The sequence below is a fragment of the Macrotis lagotis genome, chromosome 6, assembly GCF_037893015.1.
Source record: "Macrotis lagotis isolate mMagLag1 chromosome 6, bilby.v1.9.chrom.fasta, whole genome shotgun sequence".
Classification (NCBI taxonomy): domain Eukaryota; kingdom Metazoa; phylum Chordata; class Mammalia; order Peramelemorphia; family Peramelidae; genus Macrotis; species Macrotis lagotis.
Genome location: NC_133663.1, coordinates 83,249,882 through 83,271,258, shown reverse-complemented (window position 1 = coordinate 83,271,258; position 21,377 = coordinate 83,249,882). Strand labels below are relative to the sequence as shown.

The window sequence follows — 21,377 nt, the reverse complement described above, 5'->3', positions numbered from 1 at the left end:
TTGGGCATAGTTCCAAATAGCTCTCCAGAAGGGTTGGATGAGTTCACAGCTCCACCAACAGTGTAATAGTGTCCCAGATTTCCCACATCCCTTCCAACAATGATCATTATCCTTCCTGGTCATACTGGCCAATCTGAGAGGTGTGAGGTGGTACCTCAGAGAAGCTTTAATTTGCATTTCTCTAATAATTAATGATTTAGAGCATTTTTTCATATGGCTATGGATTGCTTTGATCTCCTCATCTGTAAATTGCCTTTGCATATCCTTTGACCATTTGTCAATTGGGGAATGGCTTTTTTGTTTTAAAAATATGACTCAGTTCTCTGTATATTTTAGAAATGAGTTCTTTGTCAGAATCATTAGTTGTAAAGATTGTTTCCCAATTTACCACATTTCTTTTGATCTTGGTTACATTGGTTTTATTTGTGCAAAAGCCTTTTAATTTAATGTAATTGAAATCATCTAATTGTTTTTTGGTGATATTCTCCAACTCTTCCTTAGTCATAAACTATTCCCCTTTCCATAGATCTGACAGGTAGACTAGTCCTTGATCTTCTAATTTGCTTATAGTATTGTTTTTTATGTCTATGTCCTTTAACCATTTGGATCTTATCTTGGTAAAGGGTGTGAGATGTTGGTCTAATCTAAGTTTCTTCCATACTAACTTCCAATTTTCCCAGCAATTTTTATCAGAGAGGGAGTTTTTATCCCAATGGCCAGAGTCTTTGGGTTTATCAAACAGGAGCTTACTATAATCATCTCCTGCTTTTACACCTAGTCTATTCCACTGGTCCACCACTCTATTTCTTAGCCAATACCAAACAGTTTTCGTGACTGATGCTTTATAATATAATTTTAGATCGGGTAGGGCTAAGCCACCTTCTTTTGCACTTTTTTTTTCATTAAGCTTCTGGAAATTCTTGACTTTTTATTTCTCCATATGAATTTACTTACAATTTTTTCTAACTCGTTAAAGTAATTTTTTGAAATTTTGATTGGTAGGGCACTAAACAGATAGTTTAGTTTTGGTAGAATTGTCATTTTTATTATATTAGCTCTACCTTTCCATGAGCAGTTGATATTTGCCCAGTTATTTAAATCTAATTTAATTTGTGTGAGAAGTGTTTTATAATTGTTTTCAAAAAGATTCTGAGTCTGTCTTGGCAAATAGACTCCCAAATATTTTATATTGTCTGAGGTTACTTTGAATGGGATTTCTCTTTCTAGCTCTTCCTGCCGTTTCTTGCTAGACATATATAGAAAAGTTGAGGATTTATGAGGGTTTATTTTATAACCTGCAACTTTGCTAAAATTGCTAATTGTTTCCAGTAGTTTTTTAGATGATTTCTTGGGATTCTCTAGGTAGATCATCATAGGAAAAGATTTTGTGGCACAGTTCATTCTAAATAAATGTCCAAGTAGAACTAAGTTTGTTTCTGTTTTTTTCCTCCCTCATCTTGTGTCCTTTCCTTCTCTGTCTCTGTCTCTCTCTCTCTCTCTCTCTCTCTCTCTCTCTCTATATATATATATATATATATATATATATAAAACTTCTTGATAAGATATTTCAGAATAATTAAGGTTGGGAAGAGGCTCAGGTGTGAATTCTTCTAGGGCTTTTGCATTTTTAAAGGAAATCTTAGAGAAGGAAAACCTAGTTTGTGTTTCTGGAAGAAAGGGAACAGAAAGAACCTGTACCACTTCATTCCTTGGGAAGAGTGCTTCTTAGAGTCATCCTCAGCCACACTTGTTGACAGACTTGTCCAGACTAGCTCTCATTGGATCAGAATTCTGGTGTGCTTGTGGGGGAAATGTACAGTATTCTGAAAAAAAAAAATGACCTGACCCTTCCCTGATCCCTCCCATCCCCCTTCATTATGGGGTAGAAATAGCATATGGTATCTCAAATTCAGCAAGTTGACAGAAAAACATATTTCCCTCTTCTTGGCAGATAGGTAGTGGAGGGTATAAGTGCAAAATAAGACATACGTTTTAATATTTAGTTAATATGTTGATTTGTTTTGTTTAACTATAATTCTTTGTAAATTTGCATCATATTTTAATAATTTTGTCTTTATATTTTTGTAATGGCCTTTTGAAAACCTGCTTTGGAAAATTCTGAGATGGTCTGGTTGATGTAAGAGAAAAAAGAGACATTTAAACAGAAATGGTGGTGGGGTAAGAGGAATAAGGGATCCTGCTCCCTTGGCCAATGAAATTGAGATTAATGTAGGTCTGAAGGTAGGACTGCTTGCTTTTATCTCCTTCCTTGATTTGGGTCCTCTTCCTTGATTCATGCTATTTTTGAGCTTGTTAACAACCCCTATACTGACAGGAGTGCTGACCATGGTGCTGACATGATTATAGCACACCCAGTTTAATTCTTTGTGTAATCAACCATTCCAGAGAGCCTATGCCTGCAGCAGGTGTGCCTGAGGTAACGAGAGATTTGGTTTGATCCATCTATACTGTTGCATGGCAGTTGCTTTCCCATTCAGCAACAATGGGACCCTATCCTGTCAGGATTTCATTCCATATACTAGACTCCTCACTTTCCATGGATAAAAACTGGCTCCAAGAATAGTAACTCCCTGGCTTCCATCTGAGATTTAATACTTTGAGATCTCACCCTTTATCCTTCAGTAGAGGGAGAAGAATTTGAGAAGAGAGCAAAACCAGGATAGATATAACCTAATGGTTTTAAACCACAAAGTATTCTAAGGGACAGGAAATATGATTTAATTTAGCAAACATTTATTAAACGCTAAGTTCAAGAAGCTTCCTACAGTAAGATAATGGAGGTAGTTGTTTGCATGGAATAATGCAATATTGATACTCAGATTCAGCTTAGTGCAAGTTTTGGGTTGGTGGAACAAAAAATTTCCAAGGTAAAGAGGGCAAAAACTTTGTCCTTCATATTTTATCAACAGACACTGTTGTATTATGCTTTCTACTCTGAAAGACTCTTTTCAGGCCCAAGGTGAGGGGATCTTTTTATTCATCATTAATATTCTTTTGTTTTTAGGTTGATTTGTGACCAGGATTTATAGGTAACAGACATAGAACTCATCAGATTATAAAATTAATTTTTTGTTTGTATAAAATCAGAATTAGATGAATTGCTTGAATTGAAGTTTCCTTAGAATATTGATCAATTCATGAGGTCAAATCCTTGACTTCAAACCTTTCAAATCAACTTGACTAAAAAAGGACAATTCTGCTCTTTTCATAAATTATGGTTAAATAAATTTCCAAAAATCATTTGCCTAATTTATTTGTTAATTGTGGACCATGACAATGAGCATTATGTTTTTAAACTTCACTGAGAGAAATATGGTTAAATATATTTCTCTATCACAATTCTAAAATTTAATGGTTTGATGGAACTTTAAATTGATTGGGAATAATTTTTCCCCCCAATGGAGCTGATGTTATGATAGATAATGCTGAACATTAAATATTAGAGACTGAATTTGTGTCATCTCAGGATGATATGGCAAAGTATTTTATAGAAACAAATAATGATTATCCCTTTCCTTTTTAATTAATTATTTTTTGAAACAAGGTATTAATCCTTCAGAAAAGTGATGATGTATATTATTATTATGTATTATTATTATTCTACAGTAATTTTAAAACAATTTCACATTCATATCCACATTTTAAATATTTCCTCCTTTTTATTTCTGTAGACTGTTTAGATTTCCTGTTTTAGAAACAGAATCTTGATAGGTTAAAAATTAATCAGTTCCTTTGACTTATTTTTTCTTCAGCTCATTTGCTACATTTGGGAAGGAAAGTCACTCCACAAATAGATAGTGAATAAGCTGACCATTAGCTGTTCAGTCATCACAATTCTGATTTCATGTATATATGTGTGTGTATAAGTGTTTCTAACAATAATCAGAAGATGCAATTGCATTAAAATATTTTTGAAGATCATAAATAGTCATCACTTCTTTTATAATTTTGATGGATTGATGTGTGTATGCCTGAGAGTGCTGCAGATTCTCAGAGATTTTCATCTTTGTGAAACTCTTCTCCATTCTCTCTCATTAAATTATCCATGGGAAATACATGAATAGTCTGCAGGAATTTCTTTAGATCTTTTGACAATGTGAGTCTACCATTGGAATGTATAAAATGTCCATTGGGTGCTTTTTATTTTTGCTATATGACTGGTCTTTCTCCTGTACTCATTCATTCTAATAATTTCTTTAGTGCCACTTTTCCCAAAAAATTCTTCATTGGTCAATATATAGATTATAGTTTACTCATACACAACATATACTTATCTATGGTTGTTTGGGTATCCTAATTTTTGGAGACTGGTATTACATGGATTGGAGCTCATCATCATCATCATCATCTTCTTCTTATTATTATTAAAATGATGAGCATTTATTTCAAGGAAAAACTTGGGAAACATACTCTATAGTTTCTAAAAGACCTTTTCTAGTCCTAATTAATTCTGCTGTCACCTCACTGTATTTGGTATTCGAAGTCCTTTTGTAACCTGCCCCACACTTATCAGACTTCTTACATCTTATCATCCTTCCGTCTTGCCCAGATCATCTCATTGCACTCTGATCCAGTGACATGGCCCCTGGTGTTCCTTGAACAAGAAACCACATCTCTCAACTTTGTCTTTTTTTTTTTTTTTTTTTGCTAGGCAATGGGGTTAAGTGGCTTGCCCAAGGCCACACAGCTAGGTAATTATTAAGTGTCTGAGACCGGATTTGAACCCAGGTACTCCTGACTCCAGAGCCGGTGCTTTATCCACTGTGCCACCTAGCTGTCCCTTTGTCTTTTTTTTTAATTGACTATCTTCCTTGTTGGGAATACTTTCACTCCTTATCTCTACCTTTTGGCTTCCTTGACTTCTGTGAAGTCTCAGCTAACATCCCACATTCTATAGGAAACCTTTCCCATTCCCACTTACTTAGTTCATTCACTTTGTTGATTACTTTCAAATTTATCCTGTCTACAAAAATTTGTTTATAGTTATTGGCGTGTTGTCTGGACTCATTCAGTTGTAAACTCCTTGAGGGGAGAGACTATCTTCTGCCTCTGCTTGTATTTCCAACACTTATCACAATGCCTGACAAATTAATAAATGAATGTTTGCTGACTTACTGACCTCACTGTCTATCCACAGAGTCTGTCCAGTGTATAAGCACTACTGGATTAACTCTAAAGATCATCCATTAAATTGCACATCAAAATCTATATGATAACCTTTATTTTACATTCATTTAAAATGACAATCCCTATTTTTCATACTCCTGTTTAATTTTCAAGTGCCACTAATGTTGCTAACTTATTATGTGGTCTTGAAGAAATACTCAGCCTTCCTGGGCCTCGTTTTTCACATTTGTAAAATGAAGGAATTGAATTAGATCTAGTTTCATCTAGCTCTAATATTCTGTGAGGTTAAGTACTTTGAATAATAAAAACAATCAATTTAATATGGCATGTTGAAGTTTGCAAAAGGAATTTCCTTAAAGGAAACTTGGATTTTTCTGTTGTGCAATATATGTTGATTTTTTCTTCAATGATAATGATTCTTGTTTATATAATGTTTCAAGTTTACAAAATACAATTCTTTGAACAATGCTATGCAAGTTATATTAATGCCCTATTGAGGAAATTGAAGCTCAGAGAAGTCACATAGTGAGGAAGAAGTTGGTAATTAGGTCAGGGTGAAGAACGATGGTCCTGAGTTCAAATCGTGACTTGATATTTATTGTCTACTATCCTGGGCAAGTGACTTAACCTCTGTCTGCTTTAATTTCCCCATCTGAAAAATGGGGATAGCACCCATCTTCTATGGGTTGTTCAGGGTAGGATGGGAGAGAAAATGAGAAAACATTTGCAAAATTCTTTGTAAATGTTAGCTATTATTTCATTATCATTATTGTTATAGTTATTGATTATCACTCAACCAATATGATCTAATGTGTTTTGAATTCAAGTGCCATACTCTTTACATTATGCCACTTTCCATCATAACTCAGACTGCTGTTGATATGTAGAGAGAGTATGCTAGAAGTGAATTATGTCAGGGAAAATATTGCATGCTTCATCCTTCAAATTTTTTGTTTGTAATATTACACTTGGGCACTATAATGAATTCACCCTAAGAACAATGCCATTTCTGTTATAAATTGAGGCCAAGTAAACTGCCAACAAATTTTTGGCTAATTATCTTGCCAGTTACTGTGGGATGCTGTATTTATTCAAGTAACTATGGCCCATTCATAACTGTTTCCTGATTATGCAAATACCTGTTTCCTCAGATTGTTTTGCAGATGCTCATAGACATATGAATTTGGATTATTTGTGGACAAATAGGTTAGCTTCTAAACAGTGACATATTCAGATTTTTTCCTCCCTTTTGTTTCTTGTTATTTAAAATGAATCTGACATTTCAAAAGATAACAAAAAACTGTCACTTTGAAAGAAAACCTAGCATTTGAGACCTCCTTCTTCTTTTTGTCAAATTTCTGGACTAAACAATCAGTTATAGTATTTCTTTTTTCATTACTTTTGAAAATCACATCCAAGCTTCTTGAAAAGAATTTTTTAAAAATGTGGATCGATTTTTAAAAAAATACTATGGGCATAATCATATTTAATTTTCAAAGGACAGGGCCTTCCTTGTCTGTTTGGATCAGTTCTTCATGATCTTTTGTTTCAGTAGAATTGTAGACAACTAGATAGAGAAAATTTGAAATTATGAGTTAAATTTTGTTCAGAAGTACCATAGGTAGACTAGACCTGATGAGACTTCTAAGTTTCTAGATCTATATAACTATAGGTCCACAAATTGCAGATTGTTACATTTCTCTCATCTTTTAGTTTTAGTTTCTCACTATCTTTATAGCACTTTGATAAAATGATTTCCTTTATTTTTTTGCTGCTTTCACGTATCTGTAAGTGAGTGACATGCTTAAAGATATAAGGGATGTCATGGAATGCCTAGTCTCCAAAGAAATGAAGTTGAGGATTACCTAATGAGAGTTATGTGTTGCCAGACTACAATATATTACAAACAATTTTATATATAGTGTAAAGGTTGTCATTAAAGAAATTAATGATGGAAAATGAAGTAAGCAAGCCATATAGTATGAATGAAAACTAAGAGATGAACAGCCCATCTACTGCACTAGTAGAGTGACATTATCAAAAGAACACAAGGATGATGTCAACACATTGGTTCCAGCTCCCATTAGAGAAATACAGGAGAACTTGGACAAAATTCATATAGGATTAGCAAGTATGGATGGATTGCAATCTGTATCTTTGGAAGGAGTAAGCTCATTATTAAGATGATAGATCCCTGGGCAGCTCGGTTGTGTGGCAGATAGAGCAAACAGACTTGGAGTCAGGAGGACTTGAGTTCAAATGTGACCTCAGACATTTAATACTTACTTAGCTGTGTGACCTTGGGCAAGTCACTTAACCCTGACTGCCTTGCATCCAGGGCCATCTCCAGTTGTCCTGATCCATATCTGTCCACTGGACTCAGGTTGGTGCTGGAGGAGAGAGGAAAGCTGCTGATTTAGCACAGCCCCACCTCACTCAATTCCAATTCACCTACTTGTCATGTTATCACCTCCCTTATATCAGTCTTCTTGGAGAATGGAGAACAAGCATCAAATTCATTGCAATTTATGCCAGGTACAATTCCTGAGAATGCTTTTATCAGTTTTCAAACTCTGCAAATATATTATGAAAAATCTTTCAAAGAAGCACCAACTTTAGTATCTCATTGTATCTTATTTAAGTTTCATAGTTTTCAAGCAGAAGTTCCATTGTAAAGTTTTGCTTTAATAAAAACATTTATGAATGAATGAAAAAGTATCAAGTGTTTATTTAATTTAAGGAGACAATCCCTGCTCTCAAGGACTTATATCTTAAAAGAAATGATAGCATATATATAAAGGACTGATGACCAAGGAGGTTTTTTCAGCCTGAGAAGTCATAGAGATGATGAATGGAATCCTGGGACTACTGATTAATCTTATTTTCCCAGGAATGTTAATGTTGATTTGATTACTGTGCCCAAAGCTAAAGATAGCATGGTAAGGTTGGATTGGATGAGTTATGGAAAACTCTCTCCCTTATATCACTGGAAAAACTTTGGTATTAAAAACATGGACAGTTATTTCAGGGAGAAGGTTGGGATCATTAAAATAACTGTAGTTTCCCAAAGTTCATCCTACCTGTTCTTTTCTTGCTGTTCAATATGGGACCCACCTCCTTGTATATTTTTAATATGTCATGAAAATCTTCATTTCGATTTTATTAGGACATACACACTCCACAGACTCCTGATCATGTAGGCAACTGAATTATATATGTCTGATAACCATATACTTGAAGTATACCATCAATGCTTTGTCATAAACTGGAGTCACTTTGAAGAATGCTGTCAATATGGAAGGAAATGGAACAAAGGAAAAAATAAATTTGCATGATAGTTTTATTATATGTTTAATAGGATTAGCAATTTGTACCTAATAGATCTGCAGTTTCATATGCAATCATCTTTAAAAAAATTTTACTGTTATGAATATACTTGTTTTATTTAAAAAATTAAAAAGAAAATAAAATTTAAAAATGTTTTATCATGAGCTATTTACTAAACATTTGACAGTCACTTGAAATGTGATGTAAATGTATCTGTATATTGGCACTTTAACCTTCATCATCTATAACATCAATAAGAAGCTGTTTGCTTGAGCTCAAGTTGGCATTTCTGATATCAGTGGGATGGCTTGATGCTGCAGTGAAGACTGAGTCTGAGCCTGAGCTAAACAGAACCAGGAAAAACTTCTCTTGGCAATGATCTGTGAGGAAACCTGGTCCCCAATTTCCAGTTTACTGGAGCATAGAGAGAACTAGAAAAGCCTTACCAGAGGCCAAAGTGGAATCTGGCCATCAACCATCACTGTCAGGTCTGCCAGTCTAGATCCAATTCCCTGGACACTTAACTCTCCTTATATTATTATACAGATTCAATTCCGGTATAATATAATTCTCGACAATTATACAGGGATAATTTCTGGCTTAGAAATTTGTTTCAATGTCAACACACACAAAAGTAATTAGAATAGATAAATACCTTAATGGGACAAAATCCTTGGTTTGAGTTGAGGGAAGATCTGCTCATTGGTATCTGGAAGTATTGGAGAAGAAACTCATTTCAGTTTTAAAAGGGATATTTGTTCTTTTTAAGAAAAATACTTTTGTATTGTATTTTCTTGGGAAAATATTCATGTCCATAACTATATGTTATTTTAGAATTATTTACCAAATGTAAACAAGATTATAGACATTTTAGAAAGCAAATAGAGTATTCTTAGGTCAGGCTTACTGTGGAGGTAAGTGAAGAAGTGAGAAATTTATCTTTCTATTCTAGGTGAAAGATATTCTCCCCAGAAGACCATATTGTTGAAAGAGAGAGAAGGAAAGGAAAGTATTAACTATTCTGGAAAATTGCCATATTTTTCCACTCAACTTTGCTAGGGTAGACTTAGTACCATTGAGGTAGAAAATGAAAGTTTTAAAAATATTCACCCCAAAGCTTCTTTACTTGACAAACTTTCTTGGCTGGGAAGGACAATGACATAAGGTTTCCTGAGATTTCATGCAAATCTTTTAATCTTCCTGTAAATAAATCTAGCAGTAGAGAATTCACTTACTAAATTGTTTAGAGACTTTGGGAAATCTGCATCATTTTTGTAGGTTATGAGATTTCCTCTAATTTATAATTCTTGTGCTAAGATCTCAAAACTGGATTTATATTTAGCTAAATAATAGCCATGATGATGCACTTTTCAAACATTTTTTCTCTTTCAGAGGAGAGTGTTTTGCAGATAACATTTATGTCTGAAAGCAATAAATAAAGCAGTTTAAATTCCAATATGAACTCTTACTAAAGGCAAATGTATTGCCTTGGTGGTGATAACATTATTAATATTGTAGAGCCTCAGGTCTCCTCTGAGAACTCTCCTCTTTGATTTCTTTCCTTAATTTTCAAACTTTTCTCATCCACTGAATCCTTCTTTGATGTTTACTGACAAATTTTCACTTGACCCAACCAAGTTATTTAGCATTCATTATCTCTCTTCCCTTTTACTGCCAACCTCTTGAAGCTCATCTCTTAATCCTTTGGAATCTGGCTCCCAACCTCATCACTCAAATGAAACTTCCTCTTCAAAGTTATTGATGATTTCTTAACTACCAAATTTGGTTGATTTTTATTCAGAAGTTTCAGATTTACTTCTTTATAGTATCTGGTGTTGTGTCCCTTCTCTCCTTCTGGATGCTCTCTTTTTGTCTGGAGAGTTTCCTCAGTCTTCTATGCTGTGGATCATCATCCATAACCTGCCCTTTTACTATAATTGTGTGACTGTTTTGCCCTCTCCTCTTTCTATACTCTTTCATTTGGTGGCCTCATCAGCTTCCTTCAGTTTAATTATCATCTCTATGTGGAAGACTACTACACCTGTATATCCAATCCTAGACTTTGCCCCAAGTTCCATTACATTTGACAAATTGGATATTGCATAGAGATCTCAAACTTAATATGCCCAAAACAAAATACTTTATTTTTTCCTCTAAGCCTGCCTCTTTCAAACATCTCTGTTTCTGCTAAGAGCAGTACCATTTTTACAAAGTCCCTGATTCTTAATCATTGTGCCATCCTTTATGCTCACTGTCCCTCACCTGACATTAACACTAACTTGCTAAATCCTCTCAATTCTACTTTCAAAATATTTCTTATATATTTTATTTTTATCTACTCACAACCCCCCCACTCATTACTTTTCATCTGAACTTTTGAGATTCTGTGCTGTCTGCTTTTTGTCTCCCTTAAACATCTTTTGTACAGCTGCTAGATTAATTTTCCTGAAGTTCTTAGCATATCACTCTTCTTCTCAGTGTATTCTAGTAGCTATGTATTACTAAGATAAACTATAAATCTCACCTTTTAGCATGTGAAACCTTTTATAAGCTGGCCTCAGCCTACCTTTCTAGAATTATTATACTTGAGTTGTTTTCACACACACTTTGGTCAATCTAAATTAGTTTTTAAATTGTTTCTTACTCAGGATACACCACCTTCCATTTATTTACCTTCTTATTGGTGGTTCCTCCATGTTTAGAATTCATTTACTCCTTACTCTCACCTCTCAAGATCTTTAGTTTTCTCTAAAATTCAGCTCAAGCATCCCCTTCTACATGTAGATCTTTCCTAGCTCCCAGTATGTTCTAACTCCAAATTCACTTATATTTTATTTTGTACATGCTTAAATATGTTCAAGCTGTTCTCTTCCAGCAGAATATATACTTCTTGAGGATAGGGAGTTTTTATATTGTCATTGCCTGGGTGCTTAAAGAATACTTGTCTATGTTCTTACACACAATGCTTGGAATATAGTAGGCATTTAATAGATACAGGTTGATCTAGTCACATCTGAAGTATATTGCTGTATTAGTAACATTTTTACTAATGTTTAATTGATAATGGTAACCACTTTTTTCTTTTAAAGAACTATCAGTATAATTTTGAAACTTTTTTTGTTGTTTTCTCTCTCTCTCTCTCTCTCTCTGTCTCTCTCTCTCTTACATGCACACATATTAATATTCTATTCTTGGGTTGGATTCTTTTGAAGGAGATTACAATAATTTTCCAGTGACCAATTAATATAAAAATTCTCACTGGTTGTAGCAACTGAGATTTAATAAACCTAAAAAATTGCTTTTCTTTGGGAGATATGGCTTCTGTTTACTTACTGAGATGTGGTCATCATAAAAGACTAAACTCTACAACAAATATTATCTCATTTAATTCTTACAATACCCTTTAAGGTATATGTTATTATTATATTCATTTTATAGATGAGCAAATTGAGGCAGAAGTTAAATGATGTGTTCAGGGTTTCCCCAGCTACTGACTGAGAGTTTTTGAACTCTATCTACTATCTAGTTAACTCTTGGGAAGTTGTATTCATGATGACAGGAAGCTAAGCAATTGGATAGAATGGTATGAAATTTGTTTAATAGTTTCCATAATTGACTTCTGATTCTTTTTTTCTACTATTGATGCACTGGGACTGTTGACTTCATGAGGTAGATCAGAATGACCAAGATTGGCTGCATTGGGGAAGTTGCTAGCACTGTGGTTGGGGTAGCAACCTTTGCTGCTCTTTTTTATATCTAACATTATACCCATTAGTGAGGAAACTGCTGGAGAGACCAGTAATCCTGTTGCAGGGTCCAAGTAGCAGTTGTGATTAAAAAAGGAATCCAAGAACTGAGATAACCAGTCTTTGTGGATCTGGTTTGAATAATCAGTGGAGGAGAGGAGATGGCTTTCCAGTGATCTGTCTTCCTTCTTTAAGACTTTCCCTTCTCCTCACCCTGATCCATACTTACACATACCCTTCTTCCCTTCTGTGACCTGAGGGGGCAAATGGTTGAGGAAATATCTTCCATACTTGCTACTTAGATGATAAGTGATAAGAGGTTTATGGGATGACTGGAGAACAATGACTGAAAAAGACCAGAGAGAGAGAGAGAGATTAGACCACTGGCTGGGGTCACCTGGTGGGCAATTCAGTTACTTCATTCCCTCACTAAGGGGTGGAGTCAGTGCTCAAATCCAGGTCTCTAGACTTCAAATCCAGTATGCTTTAAATGGATAATACTTGATAGGTTATTAAATTGGAACAATACATTGTGCTTGACAATTTAAGGATAGCTAAAGTAAGATAAAATAAATGTTACCTTTTTCATTTAGAGCTAGAAGGGACTTGGGGCTCAAGAATTCAACTTCCTCATTTTACAAATCAGGAAACTGAGATCCAAAGAACTATAAATCACTTACTTAAGGCTATGTAGATAGTAATTGAGGGAACTGAGATTTGAACCTTGGTCTTTTCACTTCAAAATAACCCACTTTCCCAATGTGACACACTCCCTTTGATGATCTGGGAGGTGGCAAGAAAAAGGAACAAAATGATTCATACCAAAGGTACTATATTCTTGCATGAAATTAGATGTTACTCCTTATGGAGGTGGGGGGAGTAATGATTTCCATGGTAACTGTTGTCATAGCTGTATTTTGAGTCGTCACTTTAAAAAAAAATATGAAAGCTAAATAATCAGCAGTGAATGATACAGCCTCTGTGCTATTCATGTCCAAACAACAGTACCAATGAAATCTTACTTTCAAATTAATTAGCATCTCTTAGTTTAATGTTATCAATTTAATAACCCTTCATACATTAATCATATAGTGTCAGTGTACATAATCATCCAGTGTAAGGGTTCAAAAAAAGATTCTTTGAGTTGAATTCTCTTGGATTTAAGCAGTTTGAATGAAAAAAATTGAAGCATAAAAATCTCAGCACTTCTAAGAAATTTACTCCCCCCTTGCATATTCCATATCTAATGACATTTAATTGAATTCTCTCTCTCTCTCTCTTTTCCCTCCCCCCTCTTTTTGGCAGTTATGTTATAATTCTTTAAAGAAATCTCAAAGTATAGCTAAGTCATCAGAAATGGTACTAGCTACTTGGACTATCCATGCCTCGTGTTTTTGATCTTATCTATCTAACACTTAAAGAAACATTTTTTAATGAAGCATTTATTAAAACACTTTTCTATTATTTATTAAACACTATGTTTGAAACACTATTTCTATTATTAAAACACTGGGGATGAAAACAAAACAGAACATGAAACAGTTCCTGCCTTCATAGAGCTTATATTCTACATTTATTTTGGCCATGCCAATAGCTCTTTCAGCTGAGAAAGGAGAGATCATGGGGCTTAATCAAATAATCATTTGATTATTTGGTAAATCTTGTAAAGAATCTGGTGGAGGCATAAAATGTCTAAAATAACATTTGGGGATGATTTATGAATTTCTGTTATCCATGTTGCTGTTTTCTAACATTAGAATTGATTATTGAGAGTTGATTATGTTAGATTTTTAGAGACCAAACTCAGAATCAGGTAATTTCTTGGATTGGTCTAAATAGACTGATAAAAATAATTTAGTTAATATCCTATAGAGAAAAGTATATTTATACTGTCTTGGGTGTGATTACAAGCTATTCTCCATGTACAAGAACCTGAAGTTTCTCCTTTTTGCTTTGAAGATCTAGTCTAGATAAATTTCAGGCATGGCAGTGTGGAGTTGTAAGATAAATGTGGGATTTGGAACCAGAAGACCTGGGTTTAAATCATTGCTATACCTCTTGCTCATCTGTGTAACTTTGGGGAAGTCATTTAACCTTTTTGTGCCATAAAGTCTTCATCTGTAGAATATTAATATTTGTAATAATAATAAACAAATTAAATATTTAAATATTAAATGATGTTTATTGTTTGATAGTAACATAATTATTTTATTGTTTAGAATAATAGCTAATATTTCTGTAATATTTTAAGCTTTGCAGTGTGCTTCACATCCATACATCATAACAATCCTTTAAGATGGGTGCATCTTAAAGTAAGAGAACTTAAAATTTTTTCCAATATTTTAAACAAAATTATCTCATTTGACACACTAGATAGACTTAAGTCCCCTACTATGATCCTATGAAATTTTTAATCATGTTTTTACAAATTGTTTAGCGTTTAGATGCTATTTTCCCATCCCCTGGCATACTTTGTTTTATCATAAACTATTTATCATAAAGTTACTCAAAGGAGAAGGCATAATTTAAAACTAACATGATGCCTTGAGAACCTAAAACATTTTACATTTTATTCATAGGGTACAGTCCTGTGAATAGCAGAGTAAACATGGGAGATCATGTTCCCTTTCTTCCTCTGCACCCTAAACTCTTGAAGGCTAAGCTCAAGTGCTTCTTCTCAGTGAAGCCTTCCCAAGGCATTCTTGTAGTAGTCTCTGTTCCTTGGTATTCATACATGGCCATTAATGCTTGTACTAATCATTTGACAATTAATCATCTTTTATTTAACTCTTATGTTTAATTTTTCATATATTTATTTCAAGTTTTCCTAACTTGAGTGTAACCTCTTTGAGAGCATAGACTTTTATCCCCCCACAGTACTTTACAAGTAGTAGGTATTTCATAAGTAATTGCTGGGTAAGTAAAAAGTAAAATGTAAATTTCCTTTAAGTCTTCCCATTCAAGAACATTGGAAAAAATCAGCAAATTAACTCAATTTGAAAAACTTCCTATAATATTTACAATTATTGAACTTCTACGCATTAATGATTCATATGTTTTAAAGTTCTCTTAACTTTTCAAGGCCTAAAACATGATCAACTTAGACTAAAGTATTTTGAGTTTCTAGAGTGTCACAGTAGTAAAATTACTTGAACACAACCCATTATATCATAAAGTTCAATAATAAGAGAACAGATCACTTTTATGTAGGCACTTTAGATTTACAAAGCTCTTTCATGTATTATTTTATTTGTTATTCCCAGAATATTCAGGGAATAACCAGGAAGCTAAATATTCTTATCCCCTTTTGCAGATGAGGAAGACAGGTTCATAGAGGTTTAAATGAGTTGCCCAGGGTCACACAGCTAGTAATTGCATAAGCAAGCATTTAAACCCAGGTCCAATGCTCTGTTCCTAGTGGTAGGTGAATCTATATCAGATCCAATACCAAGGACCAAATTTCACCTTACAGTACTAATTGGCCATCCTCACAAATCTGTGGCAGACCTTGAGGTCAGTATTTTTCTGAGACTTTGGTTTATATAGTTTATTTTTTGAATGCCTCTTTTGACAGTTTTGGATGCTTAATCTCTTCAGATTTGACTAGATTGGCTGCTTGAATAGTCTTTGGATGATATAACTTGAATCTGAAGCTATTACAGCTTGTTAGGATTTGGCAGCATTTATTTTCTGTTGATATAGCTAGGGCCATTTCTGTGCTTTATGCAAGTATCATAGGAGTAGGGAAATTATCCTCAGGAAGCTACAATATCCAGATTCTTCCCCTCCTTCCCCTGATTTCTGAATGTTTTGCTCCATGTAGACAAAAGTCTAATGGATTTTGTGTAAGCACAGCAGTTCTTATTTGAAATGGGTGATGTGTTTTATTTTTATCTCCAGTACTTAGTATAATGAATGGTACATATTAAGTGTTTAGTAATTGTTTTTTCATTCAAACTCATCCAATTCATCCATGGTGTGAACTGTATTTATTTATTTTTGATTCATATCTACCTCATACTTTAATATTAAAAAAATTAAAGTCATATAGATTCATGTTTCACAAAGAGCATCTTTCCCTTTCCCCATTCTCTAAAACTCAATTAAAAATTTCAGATCTATTTAGAAATCAAATGTTTTACCAATACTCCAGTTAACTGATCTTTCTTGAATTTTTTCATGTAAATTGTGAATTCCCCAGATCTTTTTTAAGATGGCACAAAAATATCCCCCATCCAAAAAGCAAGTGAGATCTGAAGTCTGATATTTGGTGGTTTGCATAGAACTTCTTTACTTTGATGCTCTACTAGGTGAATGCCCTACCAGTAATGGTCAGTGTGGTGTAGTGAATAGAGAACTGGACATATGGCAACAAGACCTGAATTCAAATACTACCTCTGACAAATATTGTTGTGTGATTCTGGACAAGTCATTTGTCATTTCAGTGTTGTAGACAAAGTCTTGGTGGCTCTTAGATGTAGGGAGATTTACCTGCATTGGGAGAGATAGTTGCCTTCTCTGGGAGGAAATCACAGCTCTGCCACTTTTTTCTAAAAGGCTTAAATGGAATAGAAACATTTGGTTGTCAGATGAGTCATTTAGGGGCATTGATCTCAATCACAAATTCCATGGGAAATTAGAAACAGAAACTAAGGGAAACATTGTATGAAAAATTCATCAGTGTAGAGGGGAGGCACAATGTCCAGTGAGATTTTTATGAAGTACAGAGGAATGGAAAGATGGTCCTTTTCTTATGTCGATCTTTTTGTTCAGGTGAACAAGTAGATTAGATTAACATCCTTTTTTTTTCTTTTTTGTGAAGAGAATTTAAGATTTAGCTAATGGTAGGACAACTGGCCCATACCCTAAATATAAAAGAAGCAAGTAATTTGAGGTTGAAATGACTTTTGTAACAAACCTTAAGACATATAGATAAATAGTGGTAGAGAAAGGACTCATATGCTGAGAAGATTTTGTTTTCTTAAAATCTCAGCTTTCCTGTCAATTATAAATCAGTTATTCTTGCTTTTCACAAGGTTCATTTCTCATGTCTTTGGAAATTTAGCTCCGAACTCTCCTGCTTCAGGAAGCCATCCATGATGCATACCACTAATATCCATTCCGTCTCCCTACATATCTTTTCAGTACCCAGTCACTTGTACTGCATTTGATATGTTGCATTATAAGTTATTCCTCCTTTTAAAAATGTTTGTTTTTTGACCTAGCTCATGAAACTGTAAACTCTGAAAAGCTAATGAAAGAAGTGATGTAGCCTTAGCATGTTTAATGATAGTCAAATTGTCCAAAGTCCTGAGAACCCAACAATGTTTTTGCCTAACTACTCAGGTTTATTATTTCTAAAATAGCTGAAGAATATCTTTTCTCCTTTCCCACATACCTTCAACTCTGTTTATGTTCACATGTACCATATAAGTCAAACTTTTTTTTTTTAGGTTTTTTTTTTTTGCAAGGCAAATGGGGTTAAGTGGCTTGCCCAAGGCCACACAGCTAGGTAATTATTAAGTGTCTGAGACCGGATTTGAACCCAGGTACTCCTGACTCCAGGGCCGGTGCTTTATCCACTACCCACATAGCCGCGCTTAAGTCAAACATTCTAAACAGAATTAAACAATTAGTCAAAATCACTTGCATTCAAAGTCCTTTAAACTGCAAACCCTGGATAATCCTGTCTTGTTTCTGTGTTATATTGATTTCTTTTCATTTTTAAGTTGCCATTTTAAAATAAAAGTTTCTTTAAAATAAAAAGGTTATGTATCTTGAATTTAGTGAAGGAGTTTAGTATTCAAGATATGATCTTTTATTTACAGTTTCTAGATCACAGGTAAATTCATTGTGCTTTGTTCATGTGAGGGAGAGAGTTACTATAGAGTTATTTTCAGTCCTTTAAGAAGGTATTGGGCTATGCTTATTCTTGGGCTCATTCTAGGCTATAAAATCTTGCATTTTCACAAAGAGAATCTCTATGAACATCTCTATAAAAAGTTATCATCAATCATTTGATGGATTTGTGCATACTGCAAGAGTAGTAGAATAAGGATCTCATGTGGAGCTCATGAAGTGTTATTGGACCTCTGCCTATTAACTTAATTTTTGACCTTGGATACATTCTTTAATTTCTTTGTGAGAAGATACTGATATCAAGGCAGTTCTTAAACTTATGATTAAAAAAATGACACAAATGAAATCTAATTTCTGCAGAGAAACAATTGGTCTAACAATTCCTATCTGAAAACTTAATACTCAACTTTTAATATAAATGATCACAAACATCATAATTAGGTAATACTCCACCCTTAGTGTCAAAACTTCTTAATTATATTTGTTTTTTCCATACTTTGAAAGTCATTGCTTCATTATTCATATACTCCTCACACGAGAAGCAGATTGCCACGCATGCCTCAGTAGGTAGTCTTTATGAATTCCTATAGTCAAACAAATTCATCTCCTGGTGGGAGTAAAAGAGGGATGGGTGGGAAGGGAACAAGCTTTTATTAAGTGTCTGCTATGTTCCAGGAACCTTGCTAAGCACTTCACAGATACTATTTTGATTATCTGGTGGCTAATCATCTGGTTTTGAGGCTCTCTGCAAGGCTGTCCATTACTCAGCAGACACAGTTTATCATTGACTTTGAATTTGAAGCCTTTCCAGATTAGTAGGACCTGCCAGAATTTGTTGTTCTCTGGAATACCTAGGCCACCTCCATGTCGTTGTTTCTCAGCTACTCAAGGAGAGATTGTCCTTAGGAAATGCTGGCATTGGCCTGGGGCTGAGAGACCTTGGGAAAACTGGCATCTGAAATATCCTTTAGTCTACAAAGTATATATAAATCAATTAGATAGGACAACATAATAACCTAATATAATAATCCAATATCATAAGACATCCTTTTCTCCTATCACCCCTCTTCATGAATTCAAAAGGGTTTCTTTGAGGAGATTTTTACAGATATCTTAGAAAAAACTTTTCTGAATACTTAGACTGAATTTCTGAAATTTTCTTGAGAAACAGATCTGGGGACATGTGTTCCTTTAGTCAACCAAATTCAACTTCTTTTATCAAGAATTTCCTTGTAACAAGTATAGACATTAGCAATCAAAATCTTTGTGGTTCTGCTGCCTTTAAAATACCCATTTCATCAACATTAGTGACCTCACCTTGCACCCTGATGTTGTTTAAAGTATACCCATGTTAAAATGCATGAACCAACTTTCTAGGATACTTTCTTCAAATGATTGCTTCACAATGTTAAAAAAAAACAACAGGTGACATGAAAATGTCAGTCTAGGTGCATTGAGTTTGACTTTAAAGGATGAATAAGAATTCCATAGGAATGCATTGGATAAGAAATTGTGTGAACAAAGGTACAGAGAGGCTGTAGAAGGTGGTGTCTGTAAGTGGTACAAAGAAAAATACAGTTGCAGAGCAAAAGGAATGATGGATTATTTGTCCTCTATTCTTTGTTTCGTTTTTTTTTTAGATTTTTTTTTTTCAAGGCAATGGGGTTAAGTGGCTTGCCCAAGGCCACACAGCTAGGTAATTATTAAGTGTCTGAGACCATATTTGAACCCAGGTACTCCTGACTCCAAGGCTGGTGCTCTATCCACTGTGCCACCTAGCTGCCCCCTATCCTCTATTCTTGAAGAGGACCATGATATCAGGAATGTGATGCCTTGATTTACAAGTGAATTGAATTTAAGTGAGGGAGGGTTGTGCTAGCCTCAAATACTCCCCACCCCCAAATCCCAGTCAATTGCAAAGTTTTAAGCTGAGAAATTAGACCAGCTCTGCAAATGAGGAAGACAATTGTTCTTGTTATGCAGAAAATAATGGAAAAAGATTGGATGAGGTATGAGTCCTTCCTTCAAGAAATGTATAATCTAGTTGGAGAAATGAGGTGGATAAAAAAGCAAATTATAATTTAAGGCAATAGAAAGAGGCACAGACAAAGGGTTGTGGAAACTGAGGAAGGTGAGTATTCTACCTGATGTCATCATGGGGGAAGGCTTCAAGGAAGAGACAGCCTTTAAATTGAACTTGAAGGACTAGATAGGATGCAGATAAGTGGAAAGGGGGTGGAGGAGGTTGCTGGTGAGAAGAGGGAGGATATTCCTGGTGGAGGGAAAAGCATAAGTAAAAAAAAAGGCAGAGGTGGGAAAGTGTTGGGTGTGTTGGTGTAGCCTTTTCTTTGACTTGTATCCCACTCTACAAATGATTGCCACGCCTACTTCTGTTTTTGGGAATGGAACCCGGGGGAGGTCATGTTCATGACTCAACAGGGGGCTGAATGTAGGTGTTACATTATCCTTGTCTTCTTTGTGTGATATGGTGACAAAGGAAAATTTTGTCTTGGATAATACCTTGCTGAATATGCTCTAATTTGTTATTTAAATTTATATGGATTTTTTTCTTAGAATGGTTTTTTACCATGAAGTAAATAGATTCATATTTCCTTTGAGATCATTGTTGTGGTTGAAGTTAGAGAATAACTAATGTTTCAAAAAAAATCACTTAGTGGCATTAAAAGTGTACATCAAATCTAACTCCATGGATAAGAGGACTAAGTTCTCTGCCTGAGCACTTTTTGCAATTCTAATGCTGTGATATCCCCAACAGACAATTCTGCTGATACAGCATTTCTAAGCTCTAGCTTCTGATGGTGACCAGAGGTCTGTCATGATTTTCCACTTATGTGTGTAGGGAAAAATATTAGTATAATGAGTAGGATAGGTAAAATCAGGTCTTAATTAGTCAGACCTTTTGTATAATTCATGATGTTCACTTTTGGAGATCAAGGAGAGTATGCTGCTACTTGTGATCATAATGGGTTCACTTTATCAGACTGTCCCAGTTTCTTGTAAAACACACACACACACACACACACTCTCTCTCTCTCTCTTACACGCTGGATTTCCATTTAAACTATATAAAAAGTTACTTGGTGTACTTTTTTAAAGAGAGAGTCACTAATATTTGTTCATGTGAAATATAGCTCTCTATCAGAAAGTTGTCTGGAACAATGGTGCAAATAAGCTGACTCTTTTTCTTTTGTATCTATAGGCTGTGCATCTGGCCCAGGCAAGCTTTCAGATCGAGGCTTTTGGCTCCCGATTTGTTCTTGACCTCACACTGAATAA

General features: G+C 34.5%; 1 protein-coding gene across 1 annotated transcript in view; it reads left to right on the top strand.

Moving 5' to 3' along the window:
* The window catches only part of ADAM23 (ADAM metallopeptidase domain 23), a 236,395-nt gene that overhangs the window by 20,780 nt on the left and 194,238 nt on the right, over nt 1-21,377 (top strand). The window contains exon 3 of the mRNA XM_074192744.1: nt 21,301-21,377. Within this exon, the coding sequence (XP_074048845.1) occupies nt 21,301-21,377 (77 nt within the window). The remainder of the gene's footprint in view (nt 1-21,300) is intronic.